This window comes from Trichomycterus rosablanca, chromosome 8 (assembly GCF_030014385.1).
Source record: "Trichomycterus rosablanca isolate fTriRos1 chromosome 8, fTriRos1.hap1, whole genome shotgun sequence".
Taxonomy (NCBI): Eukaryota; Metazoa; Chordata; class Actinopteri; order Siluriformes; family Trichomycteridae; genus Trichomycterus; species Trichomycterus rosablanca.
This window is the reverse complement of record NC_085995.1, coordinates 29,322,271-29,346,115: the sequence shown is the minus strand read 5'-3', so window position 1 is coordinate 29,346,115 and position 23,845 is coordinate 29,322,271. Positions and strand designations below refer to the sequence as shown.

Below are 23,845 nucleotides of genomic sequence, written 5' to 3'. Positions count from 1 at the left end.
CACTCTTTTACACAGGTACCAATAGACAGGCAGACAGACAGACAGACAGACAGAACTTTATTAATCCAGAGGGAAATTGTTTTGTTGCAGCATCAGAAACACAGAACGTAATCAGAACAGAAATCTAGACGTATTGCACAAGCATACAATATAGAAAAAACAATAAGTAGGGAGCATACAGGAGCACTGCTAAATACAAATATGCAGTAAAAGGCAGTATAACGTAAAGTATCAATATACACATTTATTATTATTATTAGATTATTATTAATTATAATAATGATAATGATAATAATACGTGACAGCAAATTAGGGGTCTAGAAAATAAAGTGACGTCAGTATATAAGTGGTGTAAGTTCTAGGAAAAACAACCCTAATCAGGCCAACAACATTAGGTCTGGCTGCCTCGACTGTAGACTCATTGTAGAGTCTGATGGTAGAGGATAAAAAAGACCTCATGTGCCACTCTTTGGCACAGCGTAACTGTATTAGCCGGTTGCTAAACACACTTTCCTGTGCTCTCACTGTTGACTGGAGAGTTTGCAGCATTGTCCAAGATTGTTAATTGTTTATGAAGTGTCCTACGTTCCACATCAGTCTCCAAGTAACACCAATGACTGAGCCAGCCTTTCTGATTAGTTTATTGAGTCATTACAGCACATTATTTGTCTTATACCAAAATATTTCCATGACTGTACCTGGCACTTTCTTTAGCATATGTTCAATTAAACTCTATAAACTATAGTATGTAAACACGAAGCATTATTCAGTTTTACCATTTTCCATTCTACTTTTTTTAAGCCTTATAAGCTTAAATCCAAGGTTATGACAGGCAGACATTGTTTACACAGTGCACGTAGACGATTTGCTGGCTACCTTCCATCTACATTCTATATGCTACATAGTGCATAACTATAGTTTTGGTAATTCACTATATATAGGAGTTAATACCATGGGGTGAGGTTGGGAAGTACAGCTTGTTTCCCTACTGCCAATTCTTTGAGCTACACCTTTGTGAGGTATAAATTGGCTTATAAAATCAGAATGAGTCTGGTCCCATCCAACTTTCCCGACTAAGACTTTCCATCCCATCTTCAAGTGAAAATTTCATAAAGGTTTTTTTTTTGGGGACCAGACTGACAGCATTAATATTTCACATAAACATGAAAAATAAACAAACAAATTATTAAATTAATAAAATAACAGAAGTATTTAGCAGCAGCCTTGTAGTCTAAGCTCCTTGGTATACAAAACTTCTTTCTGAATGAGGACATGAAACAAAAATAAATCTACTTACACTTGTCCTAACAAGTACCTGGTCATTTGCTTACCCCACATACTTTTTATACAGAAGGCCATTATTTGTCATATATACATATACAGGTGTACAGTACAACGACATTATTTCTTCACATATGCCAGCTTATTTGAAAGCTGGGGTCAGAGCGCAGGGTCAGCCATTGTACCGCGCCCCTGGAGCAGAGAGGTTAACAGTGGCTGGAATTTGTACTCTCAACCATGCAGTTGATAGCTCAAAGCCTTACCCATTAGGCTACCACTGTACCTTTTATTTTTTGGATACTAGCATAACTAATTAAACAAAGACTCCAAAAGTAAGACTAGAGGAATATTGACATTCTGGCCAGATCCAGTGTATTCCAGACTTGCATCATTCATTTATGACCCCTGACTTCCTTAGTCACCAGCTGGCTTTGTCAGCGTAGACTACTTTAATAACATTAGTAAGCAGTGCCCTTCAGTGGTCCCAGCTGTGGACATCAGTTCCCCACTTGACCCTAAGAAGCATTTGTTTGTGGAGGCTGATTGGTTGTATGCTTGATTTTATGCAGGATGTAAAGGAGGTATATACATAATTTGGGTTATTTAATGTATCTTAAGGGTAGGCTAGCATTTAAAATGTATATCTTAAACAACAAATTAGTCCATTACAAAAAAGCTATTTAATATATGAATCCATTAATAGTGATAGTTAGTCAGTAATTGTAGACAACATTAGTTCTCTAAAATTTAATGTATTACCACATGCAGTCTGTTTCATGTTAGACCAGCCTAAATTGATTCATGAGTTTCTCTATGTATGATTTATGATCGTTCTTTTTTGCATTCACTTTTAGGGGGCAGAGTTCTAAAAAGCAAAAGGTAAAGAGCAAGTGTGCATGTGTTGTTTGGTCTTAAGCTGCCAATCTCCATGCATCTGGTTGCCTTTAAATTAGGAATTTTAGAGCAAAAAATAAAGTGAGGACTAATGCAGTATCAGCATAGAGAAGACAGCAGTTGCTCCAAAGAGTTGCAGAATGACATAAAACAGAATGATGAGTACCGGTATATGAATGAATGTGTGTGGTCCCTTATGATTGATTGGTGCCTTGTCCAGGCTTCATTTCTGCCATATGTCTCAGGTTGGTATCTGACTGCAATAAAACTGATGGTAATGTCACTGATTTGTCAGTGTTGTTTAAAAAATAGACTATTGTAGGCTTTGCCTGTTTGTATACACCTATATTCCTATATTTATGTGTATTCTAGACGCTTTCTCCAATCCGTATTCCATGTCTTTCTACCAAATACCTAAATGATGATTTCATTTTTTTTTAGTGCTGGCACCCGTAGTGCTAAGCTAGAAAGTCAGAAATGTATAATAGGGAAGGATATTAAAGTTTAGCATCAGACCACTGATAACTCCCCCCAACATCCCCCTTTCTCCTTGAGGACAAATGGGTTCTTCATGGATCATGGAGCACGACTGAGTTCCTGGTATGACCTTGTTCAGATCCCCTGCTTTGTGAAAGACTGAGTCAATCAGAGAGAACTTAACTTGGTCTGTCTGGAACAAACCCAACAGGACCCCTGCTGTTATGCCTTTAACAAACAGTCCAAATGTGTCATGTTCTTCTGCTCCAAACTGTGATGGAGAGGAGTGGGCATAAATAATAAATGTCCTGTAAGGAATCTGTTTCGTAGCTTAGTGTCCAAAACCAGCAAAATTAGGTGAAAGTATCTTCATGAAATAATTTTATTTATTAATTAATTTTTTCCCCCTTTCCTCCCACTTTAGTGCATCCAATTTCTACCCGTCAATCATCCTCTCACTAATGCTGGTCCCTGCTCCTGATTGGGGAGGACGAGGCTGCTCCACGCCCCCTCCGTCACGTGCACAGCAATCGAACATCTTATCACCTACACTTGACGAGTGCAGTGCAGTACAGCGCTGTGTACGGAGAGCCACACCCTCTACCGCACTTTTTTCCCATCTCCGTGCAGGCGCCACCAACCAGCCAGCAGAGGTCGTAATCGCACTAGTCTGAGAGAGAGTCCCCATCCAGCTTAATCCCGCCCCTATCTGAACAACAGGCCAATCGTTGTTCATGTAGCCACTCCGCCTCAGCCGGCAGGCAGAGCCGAGATTCGATACGATGTATTCGAGATCTCAGCTCTGGAAATAATTCATTTTAGAACAAAAACTCTAAATTCATGGGTGTTAGTTAGTCTTGAAGGTTGGTACTGGCACAGATTTAATAGTTAAATGAGATATATACGAGGGATTGTCAAAAGGTTTCCACACCTATATTTTGGTTGGAAACAGTGAGGGTGGGAGGAGAGACTGAGAGAGCTTATAGTTCGGATTTAGCACCAAAAAAGCTTTAAGGGGAAGAAGATTTTCATGTGATGATGTGAAAGCAGCGGTGCATCAGTGGCTACACAGTGATGCAATTTGTTTTTGAAATTCTTAATAAATAGAGTTAAAAATGTGTAACAATTGTAATTAACAATTTTAGTGAAATTATTTACATTGATTATTGGGTAGTGCCTTGTTTATAGGTAGGACTGCAAATTTATTAACTTTTGGGTTTTATGAGTAGATCAAATTTCCATGCTCTGGTTTTTCTATCTAGTAATTGACATGGTCAAATTCACAAATGTGGTTGTTTGCTTTAAAAAAGGACAAAAAAAAAAACCCTAATTAGTCCTAGTCCTAAAACAAAATAAATTGACATTGTCTGATAGCAACTTTACAGATTCTGGAACCAGAAACCCATGTTGACCAAGCCGAGGGCAACAGTGGCAAGGAAAAAGGTTCTAAATGTTTGAAAGTAAACTTAACAAGGACCCAAACTTAACAGGGATCCATCCTCCTTTCATGGTCCATAGGAAAATTAGGATAAATTAGAATTATGTTAAATGGGGTCCCTGTAAAACAGCAGTCCCCAACTTTTTTTTTTGCACCACAGACCGGTTTCATATAAGATATAATTTCACAGACTGGTGGGGCAGGAGGATTTAAAATAAAAATTATACGACGATCGTAATAAAAAACAAAACAATAGTGCATAACAATACTACTCACCATTGATGGAAATTCAGTGAGAACCCTGAGCTTTTTTTTTTGCTGCAATGAGATGCTCCCACCTAGGGGGGATAAGAGACAATAACACTTGAAGTGTGTTGCTTATGTCCAGTGTACTCCGTAACTTTGTTTTGGTTGCCGTCACTGCAGAAAATCCTGCTTCACAAAAATAAGATGTTGGAAATGGAAGCTGTGTTTTTGTAGCGACCTCTAATTATTTCTTTTCTGTGCCCTGTAATAAATGACCCACAGACCAGTACCAGTCTGTGGCCTGGTGATTGGGGACCTCTGCTATAAAAGACCCTGGAATAGCGGGAATGACAACATATAGAAACCAGCAAGTCAGTACAGCAACTACAGTCAGTAATCGGATACCTACAAGTTCTGTCTATATGTACAAACCAAATTGCTGAACCTATTTAAGTGGTGTGGGAGTGTTAAAGTAAGTCAGTGGTTAAATGTAATAGCTGATAACTAAATAATTAAAAAATAAATACAAAGATTACATTTTGGTATTGGTTTGTTTGAAAACCTTTGGCAATCAAGGCAAAGTATATCAGTACATGCCTAACCATACACACCGACATACAGTAAATATTTAGTACAGAGCTAATGTTCACTGCCTTTACTGTGCATATCCAGTTCTTTAAAAGTTGTTCTCCTCTTATTTAATTTAGCTTCCAGGAGGTGGAGATGAAGCTCAGTGGAATTAGTCTGTAACTTTGAAATCGTTTTGGCACTTTACCCACACTCCTGCCTACTTTGTGACACCATGAGAAGGGGTATTTATGGAGCAATGTGTCAGCATGTAATTTTCTAAAACACACACACACACACACACACACACACACACACACATACACTTATCCACAAGAGTCTTTCTGTTAGTGGTGCTATACTTGAGTGTTTGTGTAAGTGAAATACTGCATATAATATATAGTTTTCTAATTGGTCTGTTCTGCTTTACTGTGTTTTTTTTTTCTGTTGGAAAACCTTATTTTTATCCACACCCTGTTAAGCCAAAAATAGCAAGAAAAACAAAAGCAGGGTGATTTTTGTGAAAACAGTAACAGTATTCATGTTGGCGTAATGGTAAGAGCCTTGCTGCTGGAAACAGTGTTTAAATCCTGGGCTAAGAACTGTCCACTGGGGGAACCGAGCCACTTGGGGGGACACATCAGTGCATCCTTAGTGTCGTTCTCAAGCCTGGATAAATAGGAGGGTTTTGTCAGAAAGGGCATCTGGCATTAAAAAAATAATTCCAAATTAAATATGCAGATGAATGATTCACTCCTGCCGCCTCTAACAGGAGCAGCCAAAAGGAGTCGTTCATTTATTTAGTAATAGTATTTATCTCTTTATATTGTTATGGTGATATTTCACAGAAAACACAATGGGAGCACCTGGCACTATTCATGTTTGTGTTTAATGCCATGCTTGCTCACTGGAGGTCATTTTGCCTGAAAAGGAACTTTGCGTTGGGTACTGGGTTCTCTCTCTCTCTCTCTCTCTCTCTCTCTCTCTCTCTCTCTCTCATTTATATATATATATATATATATATATATATATATATATATATATATATATATATATATATATATATATATATATATATATATATATATATAAATATGTCCAATTCCAGACTGTGAATCCACTGCCTCTCGCACAAACCCCAAACATTACCACAAGCCTCATATGACCAGTGTCCAATCTGCGACTGCTTCTCATCACCTGGGTTCCCACACAGAGCCCTACTGATTATGGAGCCATGCTAAGCTCCATTTCACCCCTACCTCACACACGCAGGCGTCTGGACCAGGCCCGAAGATCGCATATACAGCAGTAATGGGAAGAGACCCCGTCTGAACTGCCTTTACTCAAACACAGTCAATTGTGCTTGTGTGGATGCCTGGTCAGGTCGGTGGCTCTGATGAGATTCAAACTTGTAAGTCTGATCACTTTGCAAAGGTGTGCTAGTGAGTTTAGACTGATGTGCCACCTAAGCACCCTACTTCAAACTTTTAAGACCAAGTGCCACTCCTAATCAAACCAACTATAGGTACTTTTTAAGAAACACAGACATCAGAGTCAGCATTGTGGTCTAGATCCTAAACCTGGATGAATTGCATTAATATTGTCTTGTAAACGTTTTACTCAGCTATGACTAAATGCCCAATCTTGCCAGGCATTTATTTTTTGGTGAAAGTGGTTTTATATAGATACTGCTATAGTAAGTTTGGCATGATTTAAAGTAGAAAACAGTGTGTGATGTGCAGTTGTAGTGAAATACACACTATTTTAATTTAATTGTTAGCTATTTTATAGGATTTTTTTCACTAAAACACATAAAAGCATTTTTGTTTTGTTTAAACCTACAGATTTCTACATTTCTACTTTTTACACGCCAATTTTTCAAGGCCACCCAATGCATTAGATGGTGATACTTGTATCAGCTTTTAAGAACAACTGCAAAATGGGGAAATGTAGCCTTTTCCTTTTTTTTATGTTCTTTTTGTTTTTATAATTTATTTTTTTTATTTATTATGAGGTCAAGAATATAATCTGTAATTTAGAATTACCTGTAGAATTACATATTACAGAAAAATAATTTATAATATATTTATAGAATTATATATCTTTTGTTTTTATTAGTTCATTAATGAATAAACAAACTAAAAAAATAATAAACAATAATAAAATAATAATAAAAAATAATAAACATAAAAAACTCTATTTAAGAGGTCAAGAATATAATGTTATTTAGAATTACCTGTAGAATTATATATAACTATAATATATAATATAATTATAGAATTATATATTTTCTGTTTTTATTAGTTCAGTAATTAATAAAATAATTATAATAATAATAAAACTTTATTTAAGAGGTCAAGAAAATAATGTTATTTAGAATTACCTGTAGAATTATATATTATAGAATTATAATATATAATATAATTATAGAATTATATATTATCTGCTTTTATTAGTTCAGTAAGTAATAAAATAATAATTCTAATAAAAATGTTCATGTTATTTATATCTACAAAATAATGGAAATGTACCAGCTTGGCAGAGGGATCACCTTGGCCACAACATTTGTAAACATGATTATAAGATTGGCCATGTCAATTAGCACAGATACAAAGCTTCCTTCATATTTGATCCAAAAAACATTCAAATATAACATCCTTTATTTATGAAACGTCCATATTCATCCCAATAATGCCTTCCACTCATGACTTTTTTTTCTGCGAATTAAAACACAAATTGAGAATTTAGGATTAACTGGGGATTTGCAAGTTTCTCATCATTTTCCCTGAAATCTGTGAATCCAAACCCCTTATCTGTGTGTTACTCATTAACACTCCCTTACTCTCTGTTTCAGTCCGGATGACATCGGCAGCTGCTGGTACATCCTGCTCTCTGGTTCAGTGTTCATAAAAGAATCAATGTTCCTGCCCAGATCCAGGTATGTAACACATTGTCAGAACATGTGAGCGAGTGTTTTGTCACCCTGTCCTCTCCTAAAACTTCAAAATAACCCCCACCCCCTTTCTGATAATACTTTTTTAAGATTATGGAGTGTTTAATTCTGTTAAATATCTGCCCATTTAGTCACGAGAGTGTTAGTGAGATCTGGCACTGATGTTGGACAATAAAGCCTGAATTGCAATCAGTGGTCCAATTCAAACCAAATGTTGTCAGTAGGATTTAACTCAGTGCTCTATGCAGAAGTTCCTTGTCATCAACTCTTCAAACATGTTTTTTGTACCTTGCTGAACAAACAGAAATTGTCTATTTCTTAACTGTTGCCACAAAATTACGAGCATATAATTGAAAATTTACACTTTTTAGCAATGGGCGTTGCTGAAACACCTAAACTAAATAACAAGGAGGCAAGTCCAAATACTTTTGGCTGTATAGTGTACAGAGGTTTTGTGACATGTTTTTATAGCCATTAAATGCACACTGTAGTCTAGATGCAGGCAAATCAGACAAGCTTATTTTTGTGCAAATGAAGGTCCATTAAATAGTCTCAGGACTTTGCTGAACTGTTCTGTGTAAAATAAACCACACATTACTCATTGTAGAATAAACCAGAACCCCTGAACTGTATTCATATTTAGACTCACTTTAGTATTCGTCATTCAAAATACTTTAACCCATAAAGTTATTATTAGCCGTGTGTTGTGTTCGATTTCTCAGCACAGTGAGTGCTTTGCTGAATTCAGTAGTCGTGTGTGTCAGGAAGCACATGGAAAATCATTAAGGGGGGCTTTAAGAACACGAGCTTAATCGAGCCGCCCTAATGCGCTTCTTAACACTACAGACACTGTTCCTATAAACGTGTACAGGTGTGACCTAGACCTCATGATGTATGGTTCCAACATGCTCACCAACACTCATAGTGGTCCACACAGGGTCGTTTAACCCTTATTGTAATACATTCTAATGGGTATCAGCCGTATGTTTTAAAACCGACATATATCACTTGCTGAAGGGGAAAACAAATATGCAGCCATATCTGTTTCTGTTGAATATAATTCCTGTGGACATTTTCACTTTAGATTTAGATGTCTTTTTCCTTTAAAAATAAGCAGGAGTTTTCAGACACCACAAATGATTAACAGTAGTACTTTGTTCAGTAGTTCTTTGTTCCATTACAGCCTTAAGATCTGTGCATTCAAAGTGGAAGTATTTTGTGTGGTCATAAAAACAGAGATGATTGTTGTTCAGTGCATTGATTGCACCATTGTTTACTGTGTAACTGCTGTTCTTGCTTCTTTCTGGTTATCCTGCAAATTATTTTACTGGCTTCTTTTACGTAAGTTTCCAAACTTGTTTTATTTTCTTTGGAAAGGGTGAGGGTGGGAGGAATAGTAATTAGTCGTGTCTGAGAGACTGAGAGAGAGCTTATAGTCCGGGTTTAGCGCCAAATGATTTTCACCTTTTTGGACCGCTCAAAGAAGCTTTAAGGGGAAGAAGATTTTCATGTGGTGATGATGTAAAAGCAGTGGTGCATCAGTGGCTACACTTTTTGCTGATGGCATTTAAAAGTTGGTACGACACTGGGAAAAAATGAATCAGAAGGTTTGAGTTAAAAAAAAAAGTGTTAGTAACGGCTCTCCTCGGTTAGGAGTGGAGGTCAGCAGCAATAAAGAGGAAGCGAAATGCATTTGGGTAGATGAATCTGGCTAGATTTATAGGGGGAAAAAATGCGTAAATAAATAAAATAAGAAAATGAATGATGTAGTATTTTAGAGTAGTAAGATATTTGACTGCCATATCACATTTATTCAATGCTTACTGATGTTAAAACTTACTGTTAGTCTGTATGACCTAAAGTTGGGTTACAACACAATTAAAGCATTTGGAACTTAATGAAGAGCTTTAATTTGCTTCAGTTATGTTTTGTATAAATGGCACGGTGGCTAAGTGGGTAGCACTGTCGCCTCACAGCAAGAAGGTCCTGGGTTCGATCCCCAGTTTGCATGTTCTCCCCGTGTCCGCGTGGGTTTTCTCCGAGTGCTCCGGTTTCCTCCCACAGTCCAAAAACATGCCACCAGGCTAATTGGAAACACTGAATTGTCATATAGATACCTAGCCGCTAGATGCACAAAACCAGTGCATTGTAGTGCCGGTCCCAAGCCCGGATAAAATAGGGAGGGTTGTGTCAGGAAGGGCATCCGGCGTAAAAATTGTGCCAAATCAATGCGGATCATGATCCAGCCAGAGCCGACCCCGCAACCGAACGGGACAGAGGCAGAGTAAGAAGAAGAAGAAGATGAAGTTATGTTCTATTTAAACACCACCTAGACATTCAGGTGTTCAAGGTGTGTTGCAATCGAGGTGAAAACAAATAGTTTACAAAAAGCTGAGAAAGGAAATCGTTTGTCGTTACACCAAAAGGGCAATGTGTATAAGACCCTAAACATTTCCAGGATCCTAAACATACCTAGAGACACCATTGGGAGTATTGTCCACAAGTTCCAATCCTATGGCACAGCAGCATACCTGCCAGGCCATGAGCAAACGTTTCTTTTAGAGAATTTTAACTAGATAACTAACTAACAAAAAAAGAATTAAATTTGAATGAAATTAGCAGTGGGAGCTTAGGGGTTAAGGTACTGGACTAGTAATCAGAAGGTTGTTGATTTAATCCTCACTATCGCCAAATTACCACTGGTGGGCCCCTAAGCAGGGCATTTAACCTTAAATTGCTTGCATGACACACAGTCATAACTGTACGTCACTTTCGGTAAAAGCGTCTGCTACATGCCGTAAATGTAAAATTGAACAGCTGGATTGTGTTTCAAAGGTTCACAATGTGTCCAGCTTGCATTCTTAAAATAGAGTTAACTGAAATAAATAAAAAAAATCTTTCAAAGTGTTGATTACAACATCGTTTTAAAAGGGAGCCTGAAAATGGTGCCATAAATATCACCTGCTACTTTTTCCAGTAAACAATCTCAGTGAGCTGAACGGTGGCATTTCAGGCTCAGTTGCCAACAAAGACCCCTATTGTTTAAATCCTGATTAAACCTGATATTTGGATTCTGGTATTGTTTGGTGTGGTAATTCAGACAACGTCTTACAAAATGTTCTTGGTGTTAAAGATTTTGCAAGTCAAACCATTTAAAGAGATTAAGTGTGGTGGTTTTATTCTCTAGAGGATTTTCTGGTATGTCTCTGCCCATTTAAGAGAAACATTTAGGACCTACAAGTTGGCATAATTACACACAGTGTTCTGTGTAACTAGATATTTGTATCTTCCTCATTCCTCCACGATATATGCTTTTTATACTGAAAGGTTTAGTTTCCCAGGCTTGTATGTATCAGGTGTTACTGGTGCAGCTGGGTCCAGTTGCAGAATCATGCTTCATTTGCCAATGGCAGATATGAACAGCAAAGGGGGCACGGAGGCACAGATGATTAATCCATAGTTCACACTACACGATGTGCTGGCTTGGAGGCAAATCGGCGTTTGCTCGTGGCTCGAAAATCGGCTCTCGATCGCTATGTGTGAACTGTTTAACTACTTGATCCGAGCGGCTCGCCGAGCGCTAGCATGTTAAATGTCTGGACCTGTCAGTGACTCAAATTCATGTACTGTGAAACATGTTGCGATCAGGTTGTGATTGTTGTGAACGCAAGATACAGAAGGGAAATGCGGGGAAGGAAAAGTTGTAAATGCCAGTGATGGCTCAGTGGTTAAGGTACTGGACTAGTAAACAGAAGGTTGCCAGTTCAAGCCCCGCCACCACCAAGTTGCCACTGTTGGGTCCCTGAGCAAGGCCCTTAACCCTCAATTGCTCATCGTGTTCTGCTCATTGTGTAAGTCGCTTTGGATAAAAGCGTCTGCTAAATGCTGAAAATGTAAATGTTGTAAATATGTGGAACAGGTGCATAATATAGTTTATATCATTTACATTTTCAGCATTTAGCAGACGCTTTTATCCAAAGCGACTTACAGTTATGACTGAACACAATTTTGAGCAATTGAGGGTTAAGGGCCTTGCTCAGGGGCCCAACAGTGGCAACTTGGCGGTGGTGGGGCTTAAACCGGCAACCTTTAGATTACTAGTCCAGTACCTTAACCACTGAGCTATCACTGCCCAGCAAGCAGTGAATACATCTGCACACAAGCTTTACAGTATTTGTGACTTGTCGTCCACGCCAAACCATAATACCAACGCTGCATTGCAAAAAAATATTTATTTGACTTCCAACACTCTCTGCAGAACAGACGATCCCTGCTGGTCGCGTAGCCAAACCCACTCCTTCACCCAGTTTCCTTTATTATTCCTACTTGCTTTTACGCTGCACATTAGCGCACAAACAACTTTGTTCGCTCGCTTCTTGCTGGTGTGCAATTTTGGACATGGTATCACTAAACCCCTTTTCACTTTTTGCATGCGTTTTCATGACAAAACATAGTTTGGTAGACCAGACTGACTCGTTTGAGATTGCTCCTGATGGTAGATTGTGTGACCCCCTATCGCCGATCAATCGTGTAGTGTGAAATACACAACGACTTAAAAGACTCCCGACTACAAGAGATCAGGTTGTGTAGTGTGAACTGTACAGCGAACTGACAGCTCCGAAAGTCATGTGGTGTGAACTTGGCTAAGTTAATGATAGTATAAATAACCATTCATGCTGGAAATTGTCTATCTGCAACTAAAGTGTTTTAACATTTTACTCTGCTTTCCAATTAGCATATTAAATTAGTTGTTTAAGTGACAAGGCAGCAAGATGCAGACAAAATCAACACCGTGAAGCTTGAAACTTGTTGCTGATTACATGGACAGTTTCTGTCCATTTAAGAGAAACGTTTAGGACCTACTAGTTGGCATAATTACACACAGGGTTCTATGTAATTAGATATTTGTAGCTTCCTCATTCTTCCACGTTATATGCTGTTTATACTGAAAAGTGTAGTTTCCCAAGCTTGTATGTATCAAGGATTTGAAAATCTGGTTTACTCTGGTAACTGCTCAAGTGTTACTTGTGCAGCTGAGTCCAGTTGCAGAATCTTGGTTTATTTGCCATGCCAGTTATGACCAGCAGAGGGGGCGAGGAGGCACAGATGACTGTCATGTCTTTTTTCTTTATTTCTATTTTTTTATTTATGCATTTTCTCCCATTTTCTCCCCAATTTAGCGTTTCAATTTGTCTTCCACTGCTGGGGGATCCCTGATTGCTGTCGAGGTGGGTACATTGCTGCTCACGCCTCCTCCGACCCACGTGCAGCCCTTAGCGGAACCCTTTTTCACCCACTCTGCACAGGCGCCTCTCTATCTGCTAATCAGTGTTTGAAGACCCCACCTACATAGTCCGGTCACCCCGCCCTAGCAGAACCGTGTCTGCTGCAGGCACTGCCAGTTATAGTCGCTAGGTGGGCACCCAGCCGACCGGTGGCCACGCCGAGTTTTGAACCAAGTCCATGTCTTTTTTTCTTCATTGACAAGTCCGGTGGCTCGGTGGGGAGCACTGTCGCCTCATAGCAACAAGGTCCTAGGTTTGATTCCCAACTGGAGCAGTCCGGGCCCTTTCTGTGTGGAGTTTGCATTTTCTCCTTGTGTCCGTGTGGGTTCTCTTTAGGAGCTCCGGTTTCCTCCCACAGTCCAAAGACGTGCAAGTGAGGTGAATTAGAGATACAAAATTTTCCATGACTGTGTTAACATTAAAGACTTAAACTGATGAATCTTGTGTAACCAGTAATTATCTGTCCTGTCATGAATGTAACCAAAGTGTGTAAAACATGACATTAAAATCCTAATAAATATATAAATAAATTGAAGTCACCTGCGCCTCATAAGGATTCATTCTTTTCAGGTGGGAGTGTTTCTATATATCTCAGTTTCTCTTTGACAGATACGCCCTAAACTCTGTTGGGAAACCTGCCTAGAAGTCTTATCTGTAGTTACTTGATGCCGGGCTAGGTCTGTTCCAGTTTTCTGCTGGTGTGAGGCTAACATATTTATCTCTTTCTAGCGACCCACCTGGTGTCTCAGGATTTTTTTTTGGCATTATTGGTGCATGGTGGAACTGTCCTCTGAGAGCAAATTACCCCAGAGGCTGTGTGACATCCCTTTTCTTGGGTGAACCCAACCTATAAATTAGTTTAGCTCGGTTGGGTCATTTACTGCCATCCCTGTCTTGTTTTGAGGGTTCTCTGTTTTTTTCTTTTTTTCCCGGAACTGGGATGTCACAGACGGCTGGAGCAGCCTGCTATATTGTGACAACCAGTTCCTAGTTCTGCACTATTCTTTTTTCTATCCACTTTCTCCATCGCAGTTTGTCGATGTTTTTGAGTCTTTCATTTGTAACTATTTGTGTGTATCTCGTTTTTGTTGGGGTCTTTTTAGCCACAGTATTGTTCTACCTCGATCCATCCAGCACTGCTACCTGCCCCGTTACACTCAAGGGTTCCAAATATGCAGTAAATTCAGTCATACATAAATTGGTGTGCTTTCAATTGGTCAGTGGCGAACATGCTTTGTGCTATGTCAGTGTTTTTTCTGTGAAAATGGCAATCATCTTGACAATGCATTACCTCAAGCTTTGTATGCCGTTCAGATTTGACATTTAGCCAGTCCATTTTGATTCCTTGGCAGTGCTCATAAAAATTTAATTGATTTGAACTTTGGCCCAGTTTGCAGTTGACCTTTTAAATCGCTGCCAATAAGACAAACTATTTTATGATGCTTTTAAAAGTGATTCATGTCAATCAGCTCTGAGAGTTGACTCCTTCAGATTCCAACTGGTTGTTTAATTAGTTTCATTGCCAGTTTATTTGACCCTAGACAAAGTTAATGATTTATAATCATTAATCCTGTATCTTGTCTGTCTGTAACTTAAGTCTTTTAACGTCTTACTCTGCTTTCCATTTAGCATATATAAATGGTTATAAAACTGTTTGAGTAATGAGGCAGTAAAAGCTGACACCATATAAAGCCTGAAACCATATAGAGCTTTGCTGATTATATGGACATACAAATAATCTGGAGCAGGGACCTTTTTGCACTGCAACTCCTAAGTTCAGGAAAATATGCTTGCTTTACTGTAGACAGTAAGTAAGTAGACAGTATATGTTTAGCTGTTTCTAATTTAGAACTTTTAAGTTTTAACAAATTCCCTCTCTGCCTAAGGTAATACTTTCATGTACTTTTTAATGGGTGTACAGTCTTATCTATATAAGCACAGAGAGATTACCAGCTATAGTCAAGCATAACTACCATCAGTGAATCAAGAAGCCAAGCCACAAAGTTAAATGACTTAAGCTACTAAGTCAGTAAATAGTAACAGCACTTTTCAACATAACAGCCTGTAAACACTCTTTTTGTGTGTATATCTTTGGCTTCTCTAGGTGTCCTTCACTGTCATATAGGTTTTTTCTCTTTTCCTTTTTTGGTCTAGATACGATGGTTCTTCAAAAAGTTAACTCTATTTATTAAGAATGTTAAAAACAAATGACATCACATAGTCACCTTCCCATGCATTTTTCCAGCGTCGTACCAACTTTTTAATGCCATCAGCAAAAAATGTTTTTGGTTGAGCGCGTAGCCACTGATGCAACGCTGCTTTTACATCATCATCACATGAAAATCTTCTTCCCCTTAAAGCTTCTTTGAGTGTCTAAATAGGTTGAAATCAGATGGCGCTAAATCCGGACTATAAGCTCTATCAGTCTCTCAGACTCAACCAATTACTACTCCTCCCACCATCACCGTTCCAATGAAAATATAAAAGTGTGGAAACTTTTTGAAGGTTCCTCGTACATGTAAGATCAACTTAGGCTGGATGTATAGAATCATCTACTCAGTATGCAAGGTTTAAACAGAACTTTAATAACACCGTTTTCTAGGGTAAAAAGTGATAGCTAGTGCTCCCAATCTTTAAAATTTTAAATGAAATTTAAAAATATGATTTTTTTAAATCACTTTTATATGGTAGATCTGATCCTTGATCTCTAGATTATATTTATTTTCCTTTCAAGACTAATTTCTCAGACATTCCAGTTGGAAAATGCTGCTGTTCTTCTGTCCTGTAGGATCAGAAAGTATTAAGATTGAAACATGCAGTTTCAAAACAGTTTTATGTAAAAATCAGTTAGAAACTTTTAAATTACTTTTACCACTACTGCTAGTAATAATAATAATAAAAAGCTGTATTATTTGGTGAATACCATATTTCATATCATGTCACATATCTTCACACGTCCTTTAATAACATGCTTTGTCAGTACCTGCACTGTCTTGTTCTTTATTCTGGTTGTTTACTGAGTGTCTTGTTTGCACTTTTGTTTGCACCTTTGCAGTTAGTTGTAGTCCTGTGTTGTTTTTTTGTTCCTCCGTGGTCGTTAAAAAGAAAATGTTATTTCGTTTCACTGTGTACTTACCTAGCTGAAAAGATGAAACCTCTTGAACTAATAACTAACTAATAACGGATCACTGATATTCCAGGGTTCCTTGGACTGCTTTTTTAAACCGCCAACACAAGAAAATGAAGAAGCACAATAGTAAAAATAAAATGACTTAATACACATCATTAGTATTATTATTTTGCTATTTTGTTTATGCATTTTTACTCATTTTCTCCCAATTTAGTGTAGTCAATTTGTCTTCTGCTGCTGGAGACTCCGGTCGTGTCCGAGGAGGGTATATTCGCCTACCTCACGCTCCCTCCAACATGTGCGCAGTACACCGACCCCTTCTTATTTGTCCACAGCGAATTAGACCAGACTAATGTGGGCGGGGTCTTTGACGCTGTGTAAGGACCTTGGTTAGTAGCCCGAGGGATATTCTGCTAGCAGGCGTAGTTGGCAATGCCTACAGCATTGGCCATTTAAAGTCTGCCGGGAGGGTTAAAGACCAGACTAATGTGGGTGGGGTTTTTGATGCTGTGTAAGGACCTTGGTTAGTAGCCCGATGTGCCTGTACAGGAAGTGGAGAAGCGCGGAGATCAATGCGTGGCACGAATACTGGCTCTCAGCACTGGTGCACTAGCGTAATATCCCGCTGCGCCACCTAGGGAGCCATCAATATTATTTTTAATTTAAGATAACGAACAGATTTGGTCTTTAACCCAAATATACAGCCTAATGTATTTTTTGTATATTTTTGCTTTGATAAACTTACACATGCAAGATTGAGTAGCTTTACTACAACTTTTTAAACAACATTGCTATAAGATGCTTGTGAAATATCAGGCGGGATGAGATATTTGAGGAACTTTACAGTATAGATTGGATATGTTGCTTGATGTGATTCATTGTGTGTGATGCAATACTACCTGATGTCTGATGAGTAGATTCTTTTCTATGTAATATTAGTCATTTCCTTCTGCTGGAAAACTATTTCTACATTGACTTGTTAAAATCACTAACCAGAGCAGCATTCACCAATTTGGGAAAATATCACTTAAATTTAGTCTTTAAGTACTTTAAATGTGGTCATTGTGTATTGTGTATGCAGGGGAGTTTTTTTTCTTCCTTTTTCTCCCTCGTTAGCGCATCCGATTGTTCAATTTGCATCGTGCTTCCTCTCTGTCTATGCCGAACCCTGCCCTGACCGAGGAGATCAAAGCTAACCCATATCCCCTCCGAAACATGGGCAGCAGCCGGATGCATTTTTGCCACCCGCACATTGACGAGTTTGGCGCCACCTAGCGTTGCATGCGGAGAGACACAGCCTAAGGGCACTCTTCCTCATCTCTGTGCAGGCGCCTCTAATCAGCCGGCAGAGGTCGTAATCGCATTCTGACAGAGAGAGACCCACATCCGGTTCTTTGTCCCACCCCCCAACTGAGCAACCGGCCAATCGTTGCTCATACAGCCACTCGGCCTCGAACCGGGGAGGCAGAGCTGGATTCGATACAACATACTCAGAATCCAGCTCTGGTTGCAGCGTGTCTTTTTACCGCTGCGCCACCTGAGCGGCTTAAACAGGGGAGATTTAAGATGCTCATGAACTTCTGCATTATTACTTGAGTGTAAATAAGGTGGCCAGTATGTATATACACTGATCAGCCATAACATTAAAACCACCTCCGTGTTTCTACACTCACTGTCCATTTTATCAGCTCCACTTACCTATAGAAGCACTTTGTAGTTCTACAATTACTGACTGTAGTTTACCTGTTTCTCTACATACTTTTTTAACCTGCATTCACTCTGTTCTTTGATGGTCAGGACCCCCACAAGACCACCAAAGAGCAAGTATTATTTAGGTGGTGGATCATTCTCAGCATTGCAGTGACAATGACATGGTGGTGGTGTGTTAGTGTGTGTTGTGCTGGTATGAGTGGATCAGACACAGCAGTGCTGCTGGAGTTTTTAAATACCATGTCCACTTACTGTTCACTCTATTAGACACTCCTACCTAGTCCGTTTACCTTGTAGATGTAAAGTCAGAGATGATCGCTCATCCATTGCTGCTGTTTGAGTTGGTCATCTTCTAGACCTTCATCAGTGGTCACAGGACGCTGCCCACGGGGTGCTGTTGGCTGGATATTTTTGGTTGGTGGACTATTCTCAGTCCAGCAGTGACAGTGAGGTGTTTAAAAACTCCATCAGCGCTGCTGTGTCTGATCCACTCATACCAGCACAACACACACTAACACACCACCATGTCAGTGTCACTGCAGTGCTAAGAATGATCCACCACCCAAATAATACCTGCTCTGTAGTGGTCCTGGGAGAGTCCTGACCATTGAAGAACAGCATGAAAGGGGGCTAACAAAGCATGCAGAGAAACAGATGGACTACAGTCAGTAATTGTAGAACTACAAAGTGCTTCTATATGATAAGTGGGACTGATAAAATGGACAGTGAGGGTAGAAACAAGGAGGTGGTTTTAATGATATAGCTGATCGGTGTATGTTCTGCCTCTATCCTCAGAGCTTGTAGTTCAGATAGAGTGGTTAGTGTTAAGTGAGTAGAGGTTAGATTCTCCTTTATCCTGGCGGCCACATAGAGGCTGGCTGGAATGTTTGGCTCCAATCCGTCATCACTGATGCCTGGTAGCATGAACACCCCCACCCCCCCCCCACCCCCCACACACACACACATTCAATGAACTCTCATTCCCATAACACAGAAACAGCAGCAGACTGAATAGCTCATACTGAGGGTGGTATTTGGGATCAGAGAGATTGGATACACATGTTTGGATTATGTCTTATTTAGCACGGTTTGATCCTGAACTGAGAACAAGCTTGGTTTGAACTTTATGTACTGGAAGAATGCCAAAAGATAAGTGTATAACTTCTTAGGAATATACAGTATTGGGATACACTTCCAAAAGGAACGCTCTTAACGCTTCACTGAAAGGTAACAGATTTATTAATGACTGTGAATGTCGTTGTATGCTAGAGCTGATGATGTGGAATGTTACTTTAGTTTATAGTAAATGTATTATAGTTGTATTTCAATTAAGGTTTTGCTAAATGTATTTATTTGGATGAACAATATCTTATAGTTTGCACTCGTAAGTAAAACCGACCCAAATCAGTGTTCATGCAAACATGTAAATATAGACATTGATTATTTAAATCTTTGACTTTGGAAATGTAATTTAGTTAAAATGCAAACAATTAACATATTACCATTGTATGTATACTACTGTATATGGCAGGGGTGGGCAATTAAATTTTCCAGAGGGCCACATAAGAAACTGTTACTGTTGTGGAGGGCCAGGCCAATAGGGTGAACTTTATTTTGCTTAATATTAATAAGATTTCTTTTTATTGCCTAAATGTTTACAGTTCTGATAAGCTGTTACTGTTAAGAGTAGATGTTACCATCAGAAAATGAAAAGCAGGCAGAGTTAAAACAACATTATTTCACTATGTGAACAAAATGCATTAACTTTACAAAGTGCTATTGCTATTTGGATATCACAAAGCTGATCTTAACTGCTCCAGTCTTGGATGTGTAAAACTTTATAAACATGTTGGTTTGCAGTTTAGTCAGCAAAGCTTCAGATGTGACGCTCTGCATCGTTCAAGTTCTTGCATTTCTCTATGTTTAGTACCGTAACGGCAATATAAACCAAGCACTGAGTCTGAACATTGGTTGGATTCCCATGTGACACCTTTTTAAGTTTTTGAAAACAATGAAGTGACAACAGTTGGAGCCCTTTATGGAGTGAAAAAATTGCAGCCCTTGACCTTCAGTCTTATTGGGCAATGTGTGGTTGTTGCTTTGTGGTTATCGGTAGTTGTGTCATAGAGTCGTATTCCAGACACCCAAGTTGTTGTGCAATGAGGAATGTAGGGGGCAGCCAGGTTGGCATCTTTATGCATATCTTTGAGAAATAAAAAAGGATTTAAACAGCAGTGGGCTTATTAATTCAGAGTTTCGAGCTTTCATAAGAGAATAGAGTAGAATTGAGTTTTATTGTCATTGTTCAAAACATTTACATTTTCAGCATTTAGCAGACGCTTTTACCCAAAGCGACGTACACAATGAGCTGAACACGATGAGCAATTGAGGGTTAAGGGCCTTGCTCAGGGACCCAACAGTGGCAACTTGGTGGTGGTGGGGCTTGAACCGGCAACCTTCTGTTTACTAGTCCAGTACCTTAACCACTGAGCTATCACTGCCCGAAAAACAACGAAAAACCATTTAGCAGCTTTGGGTTGGCAGCAGGTGCATGTATACATTGAGTCACATGGACACACACAGAAGGCAGTAATAATAAATAAAGCCAATGAGGAATGTAGTTCATAAGTGTTCATAACTAACACTTTGTGTATTGTCCTGGTTTCTAAGATCTGCATTTCTGTTTTCTCTTTTAGTTTTGGGAAACGATCTGCTGGGAGTTTACGCCGTGGGTGTGAGTGTATCGTACTGGAGCCTTCCGAAATGATTGTGGTAAGTCACTGTCTGAACATCACTATAAAATATTCTAAAAGGAAAGTACCGCAAAAAAAAAATCGTTACCCTGATAACATCGTTACCCAATGAATACCATTTCTGACTATGAATCATATACCACTTTTTGGTTGCTTCACAATTTCCAAAAACAGAACAACCAATAAACAAAATAAAAGTCCTTTAACTTAATGTTCATACACCACCAAAGTCCTCCTTTTCTTGTGATGATACTGTTACATTGGATGGATATGAGGCAGATTGGACCGTAATGATGCCAGCCATCGTACACTGGAAGTAAAGGACTAGAGCAGAGCCGAATCTACATGAGCACATACCTATGCCAAATATTGACCCTTAGAGCACATTCACATGAGAAGTGGCAAAACCGCAAACCTTGGCACAAATCGCTGTTTTGTTCACCGCTTGAGCGGTGTGGTAAAACATCATCAAAGTGCACCACGGCACAAATCTGCATTTGTGTGAAATAACAGTTAAATTCACTCTGAAAGCTTCCACATGTATCTGTGTTTAGCTGGATTTTCTTCCTGTCTCACTTTTAAACTTGTGTTATAGCTCAGGGTGCTGAAAAATTTTAAGAATCAGTCTAAAACTCGTATTGTTAAAAAAAACATTAATTGGTTTCATGTACTAAAAGAACAACACAGGAACACTGAACTTCTCCTAAGTATTACTGCTCATAAGTTCTTTCCACTAATAGAATCCCTTGTTTCCTTGCTCGTTGTTTTAATACAATAAGTCACGTTACGTTTTGTTTACGTTAAGCATCGTTCGTACTGCCTGAGTTGCTTTTACCGCGTCATATCAAACAGTTCGTCTCATTGGAGGTGCTTTGAAAAAGTGAGCGGCAGACTGGGTTAAAGTTCAGTCAGCTGAACTTTGAGCGCTGCGGCAAAGTGTGCAGCTTAGGGAAGAGCAGCAGCAAGCTAAGCAGCACCGCCTTACTCCATAGGAAATAACGGCACAGCCGGCGCAAAATCGGTTTTGCCGCTTTTCATGTGAATGTGCTTTTACTCAGCAAATAAAAACAGAGTTTGAACTACTAAGGCAAGCTTGATTATTGCGCACTAAATGGGAATGTGAGTAAATCTGCAGTATTATTGATGATGTGTTATTATTACCATAATTCAAATGTATTTACCTGGACTTTACCTAGCAACTGATGTGATGCAATGCACACTTAACTTGAAGACACATGTTAAGACGCTAATCTTCTACCTAGTGTTTCATTTCTTTTGATGCTGGAGTTCCTGCTGTGTTGTTATTGGCTGTTGTGGCGCTGTAATTATGATCCCATGCAGGATATGGACACCACACTCGCTCGCTCTCAATATATTCCCACTGCTCTGCACTCAACGGCGTTGCCATAGCAGCAGTCGGTAAGGTAACGAGAGATTTGATGTGTAATCCCACTGGCGGAAAGGGTGTGAAATGGGAGGCTGCAGTGAAAGTACAGAGAGAATGAGGATAAAGAAGATGGAGCTGTTGTAACTGTTGTCATCTTGTTTTCTCAATGTGCTGTGGGTTCATTTTGTTTTGCTCTATACTCATGCAAAAAGTTTAAGCACCCCTGGCTACATACATATTCTACATTACAATATTTAGGGTGAAAAGGAGAAAACAATATTGTCATCAAATGGTTGAAGAAAAAAAAAATAGATCATGATTTAGATGAGTATTTTTGCAATTGTTAACACAATTAGTTAATATTTAGTTAAGTGGGGTACCCCTGTCGCCTCACAGCAAGAAGGTCCTGGGTTGGATCCCCAGGTGGGGCGGTCCAGGTCCTTTCTGTGTGGAGTTTGCATGTTCTCCCCGTGTCTGCGTTGGTTTCCTCCGGGTGCTCCGGTTTCCTCCCACAGTCCAAAGACATCCAAGTGAGGTGAATTGGAGATATAAAATTGTCGAATTTGAAAACCGACGAGTTTGAAATGTCAGCTCTGGTGTGCTAGTGTGTTTTATCGCTGCACCACCTGTTTAATCATGTAAATTGACAATGAAAAACTAAAGTGTTACTTGTGACTAATACACCTTAAGAACAACATTCCCTAATGAAGAAGGGATTTTAAATATTCACTTTATAAATGCATAATATAATCAAAACATTTAGGGAATCAGGAAAAATCTATGTATAAAGAGCAATGTGGAAAACCACCAGTGAAGGTCACTTACTGTTGTTTTCTCAGACAGCACTGGATTAAAAACAAGGATGGAATGGGGAGCAATTTGACAAACCATGGTTGATAAGCACCATTGGTTGCTGCATCCACAAATGCAGATTATGTACTACACACACATATATACCTACACCAATCAGCCATAACATTAAAACCACCTTCTTGTTTCTACACTTACTGTCAATTTTATCAGCTCCACTTACCATATAGAAGCACTTTGTAGTTCTACAACTACTGACTGTAGTCCATCTGTTTCTCTGCATGCTTTGTTAGCTTCCTTTCACCCTGTTCTTCAATGGTCAGGACCAACACTGGGCCACCACAGAGCAGGTGTGTTAGTGTGTGTTGTGCTGGTACGAATGGATCAGACACAGCAACGCTGCTGGAGTTTTTAAATACTGCGTCCACTCACTGTCCACTCTGTTAGACACTCCTACCTAGTTATTCCACCTTGTAGATGTAAAGTCAGAGACGATCGCTCATCTATTGCTGCTGTTTGAGTTGGTCATCAGCTAGACCTTCATCAGTGGTCAAAGGACACCGCCCACGGGGCACTGTTGGCTGGATATTTTTGGTTGGTGGACTATTCTCAGCCCAGCAGTGACACTGAGGTGTTTAAAAACTCCATCAGTGCTGCTGTGTCTGATCCACTCATACCAGCACAACACACACTAACACACCACCACCATGTCAGTGTCACTGCAGTGCTGAGAATGATCCACCACCTAAATAATACCTGCTCTGTAGTGGTCTTGTGAGGGTCCTGACCATTGAAGAACAGGGTGAAAGCAGGCTTAAACAATATGTAGAGAAACAGATGGACTACAGTTAGTAATTGTAGAACTACAAAGTGCTTCTATATGGTAAGTGGAGCTGATTAAATGGACAGTGAGT

At 39.2% G+C, this 23,845-nt stretch overlaps 1 protein-coding gene across 7 annotated transcripts in view; it reads left to right on the top strand.

The window, feature by feature from the left end:
* The window catches only part of rapgef2b (Rap guanine nucleotide exchange factor 2b), a 189,654-nt gene that overhangs the window by 67,380 nt on the left and 98,429 nt on the right, over positions 1-23,845 (top strand). For 6 of the 7 annotated variants that reach the window (XM_063000661.1, XM_063000660.1, XM_063000659.1 and 3 more), the window contains exons 4-5: positions 7,758-7,841; positions 20,678-20,753. In XM_063000661.1, coding sequence (XP_062856731.1) covers positions 7,758-7,841; positions 20,678-20,753 — 160 coding nt within the window. Of the gene's footprint in view, positions 1-7,757; positions 7,842-19,153; positions 19,209-20,677; positions 20,754-23,845 lie in introns of those variants that run through there. The other variant, XM_063000662.1, reaches the window with a different exon arrangement.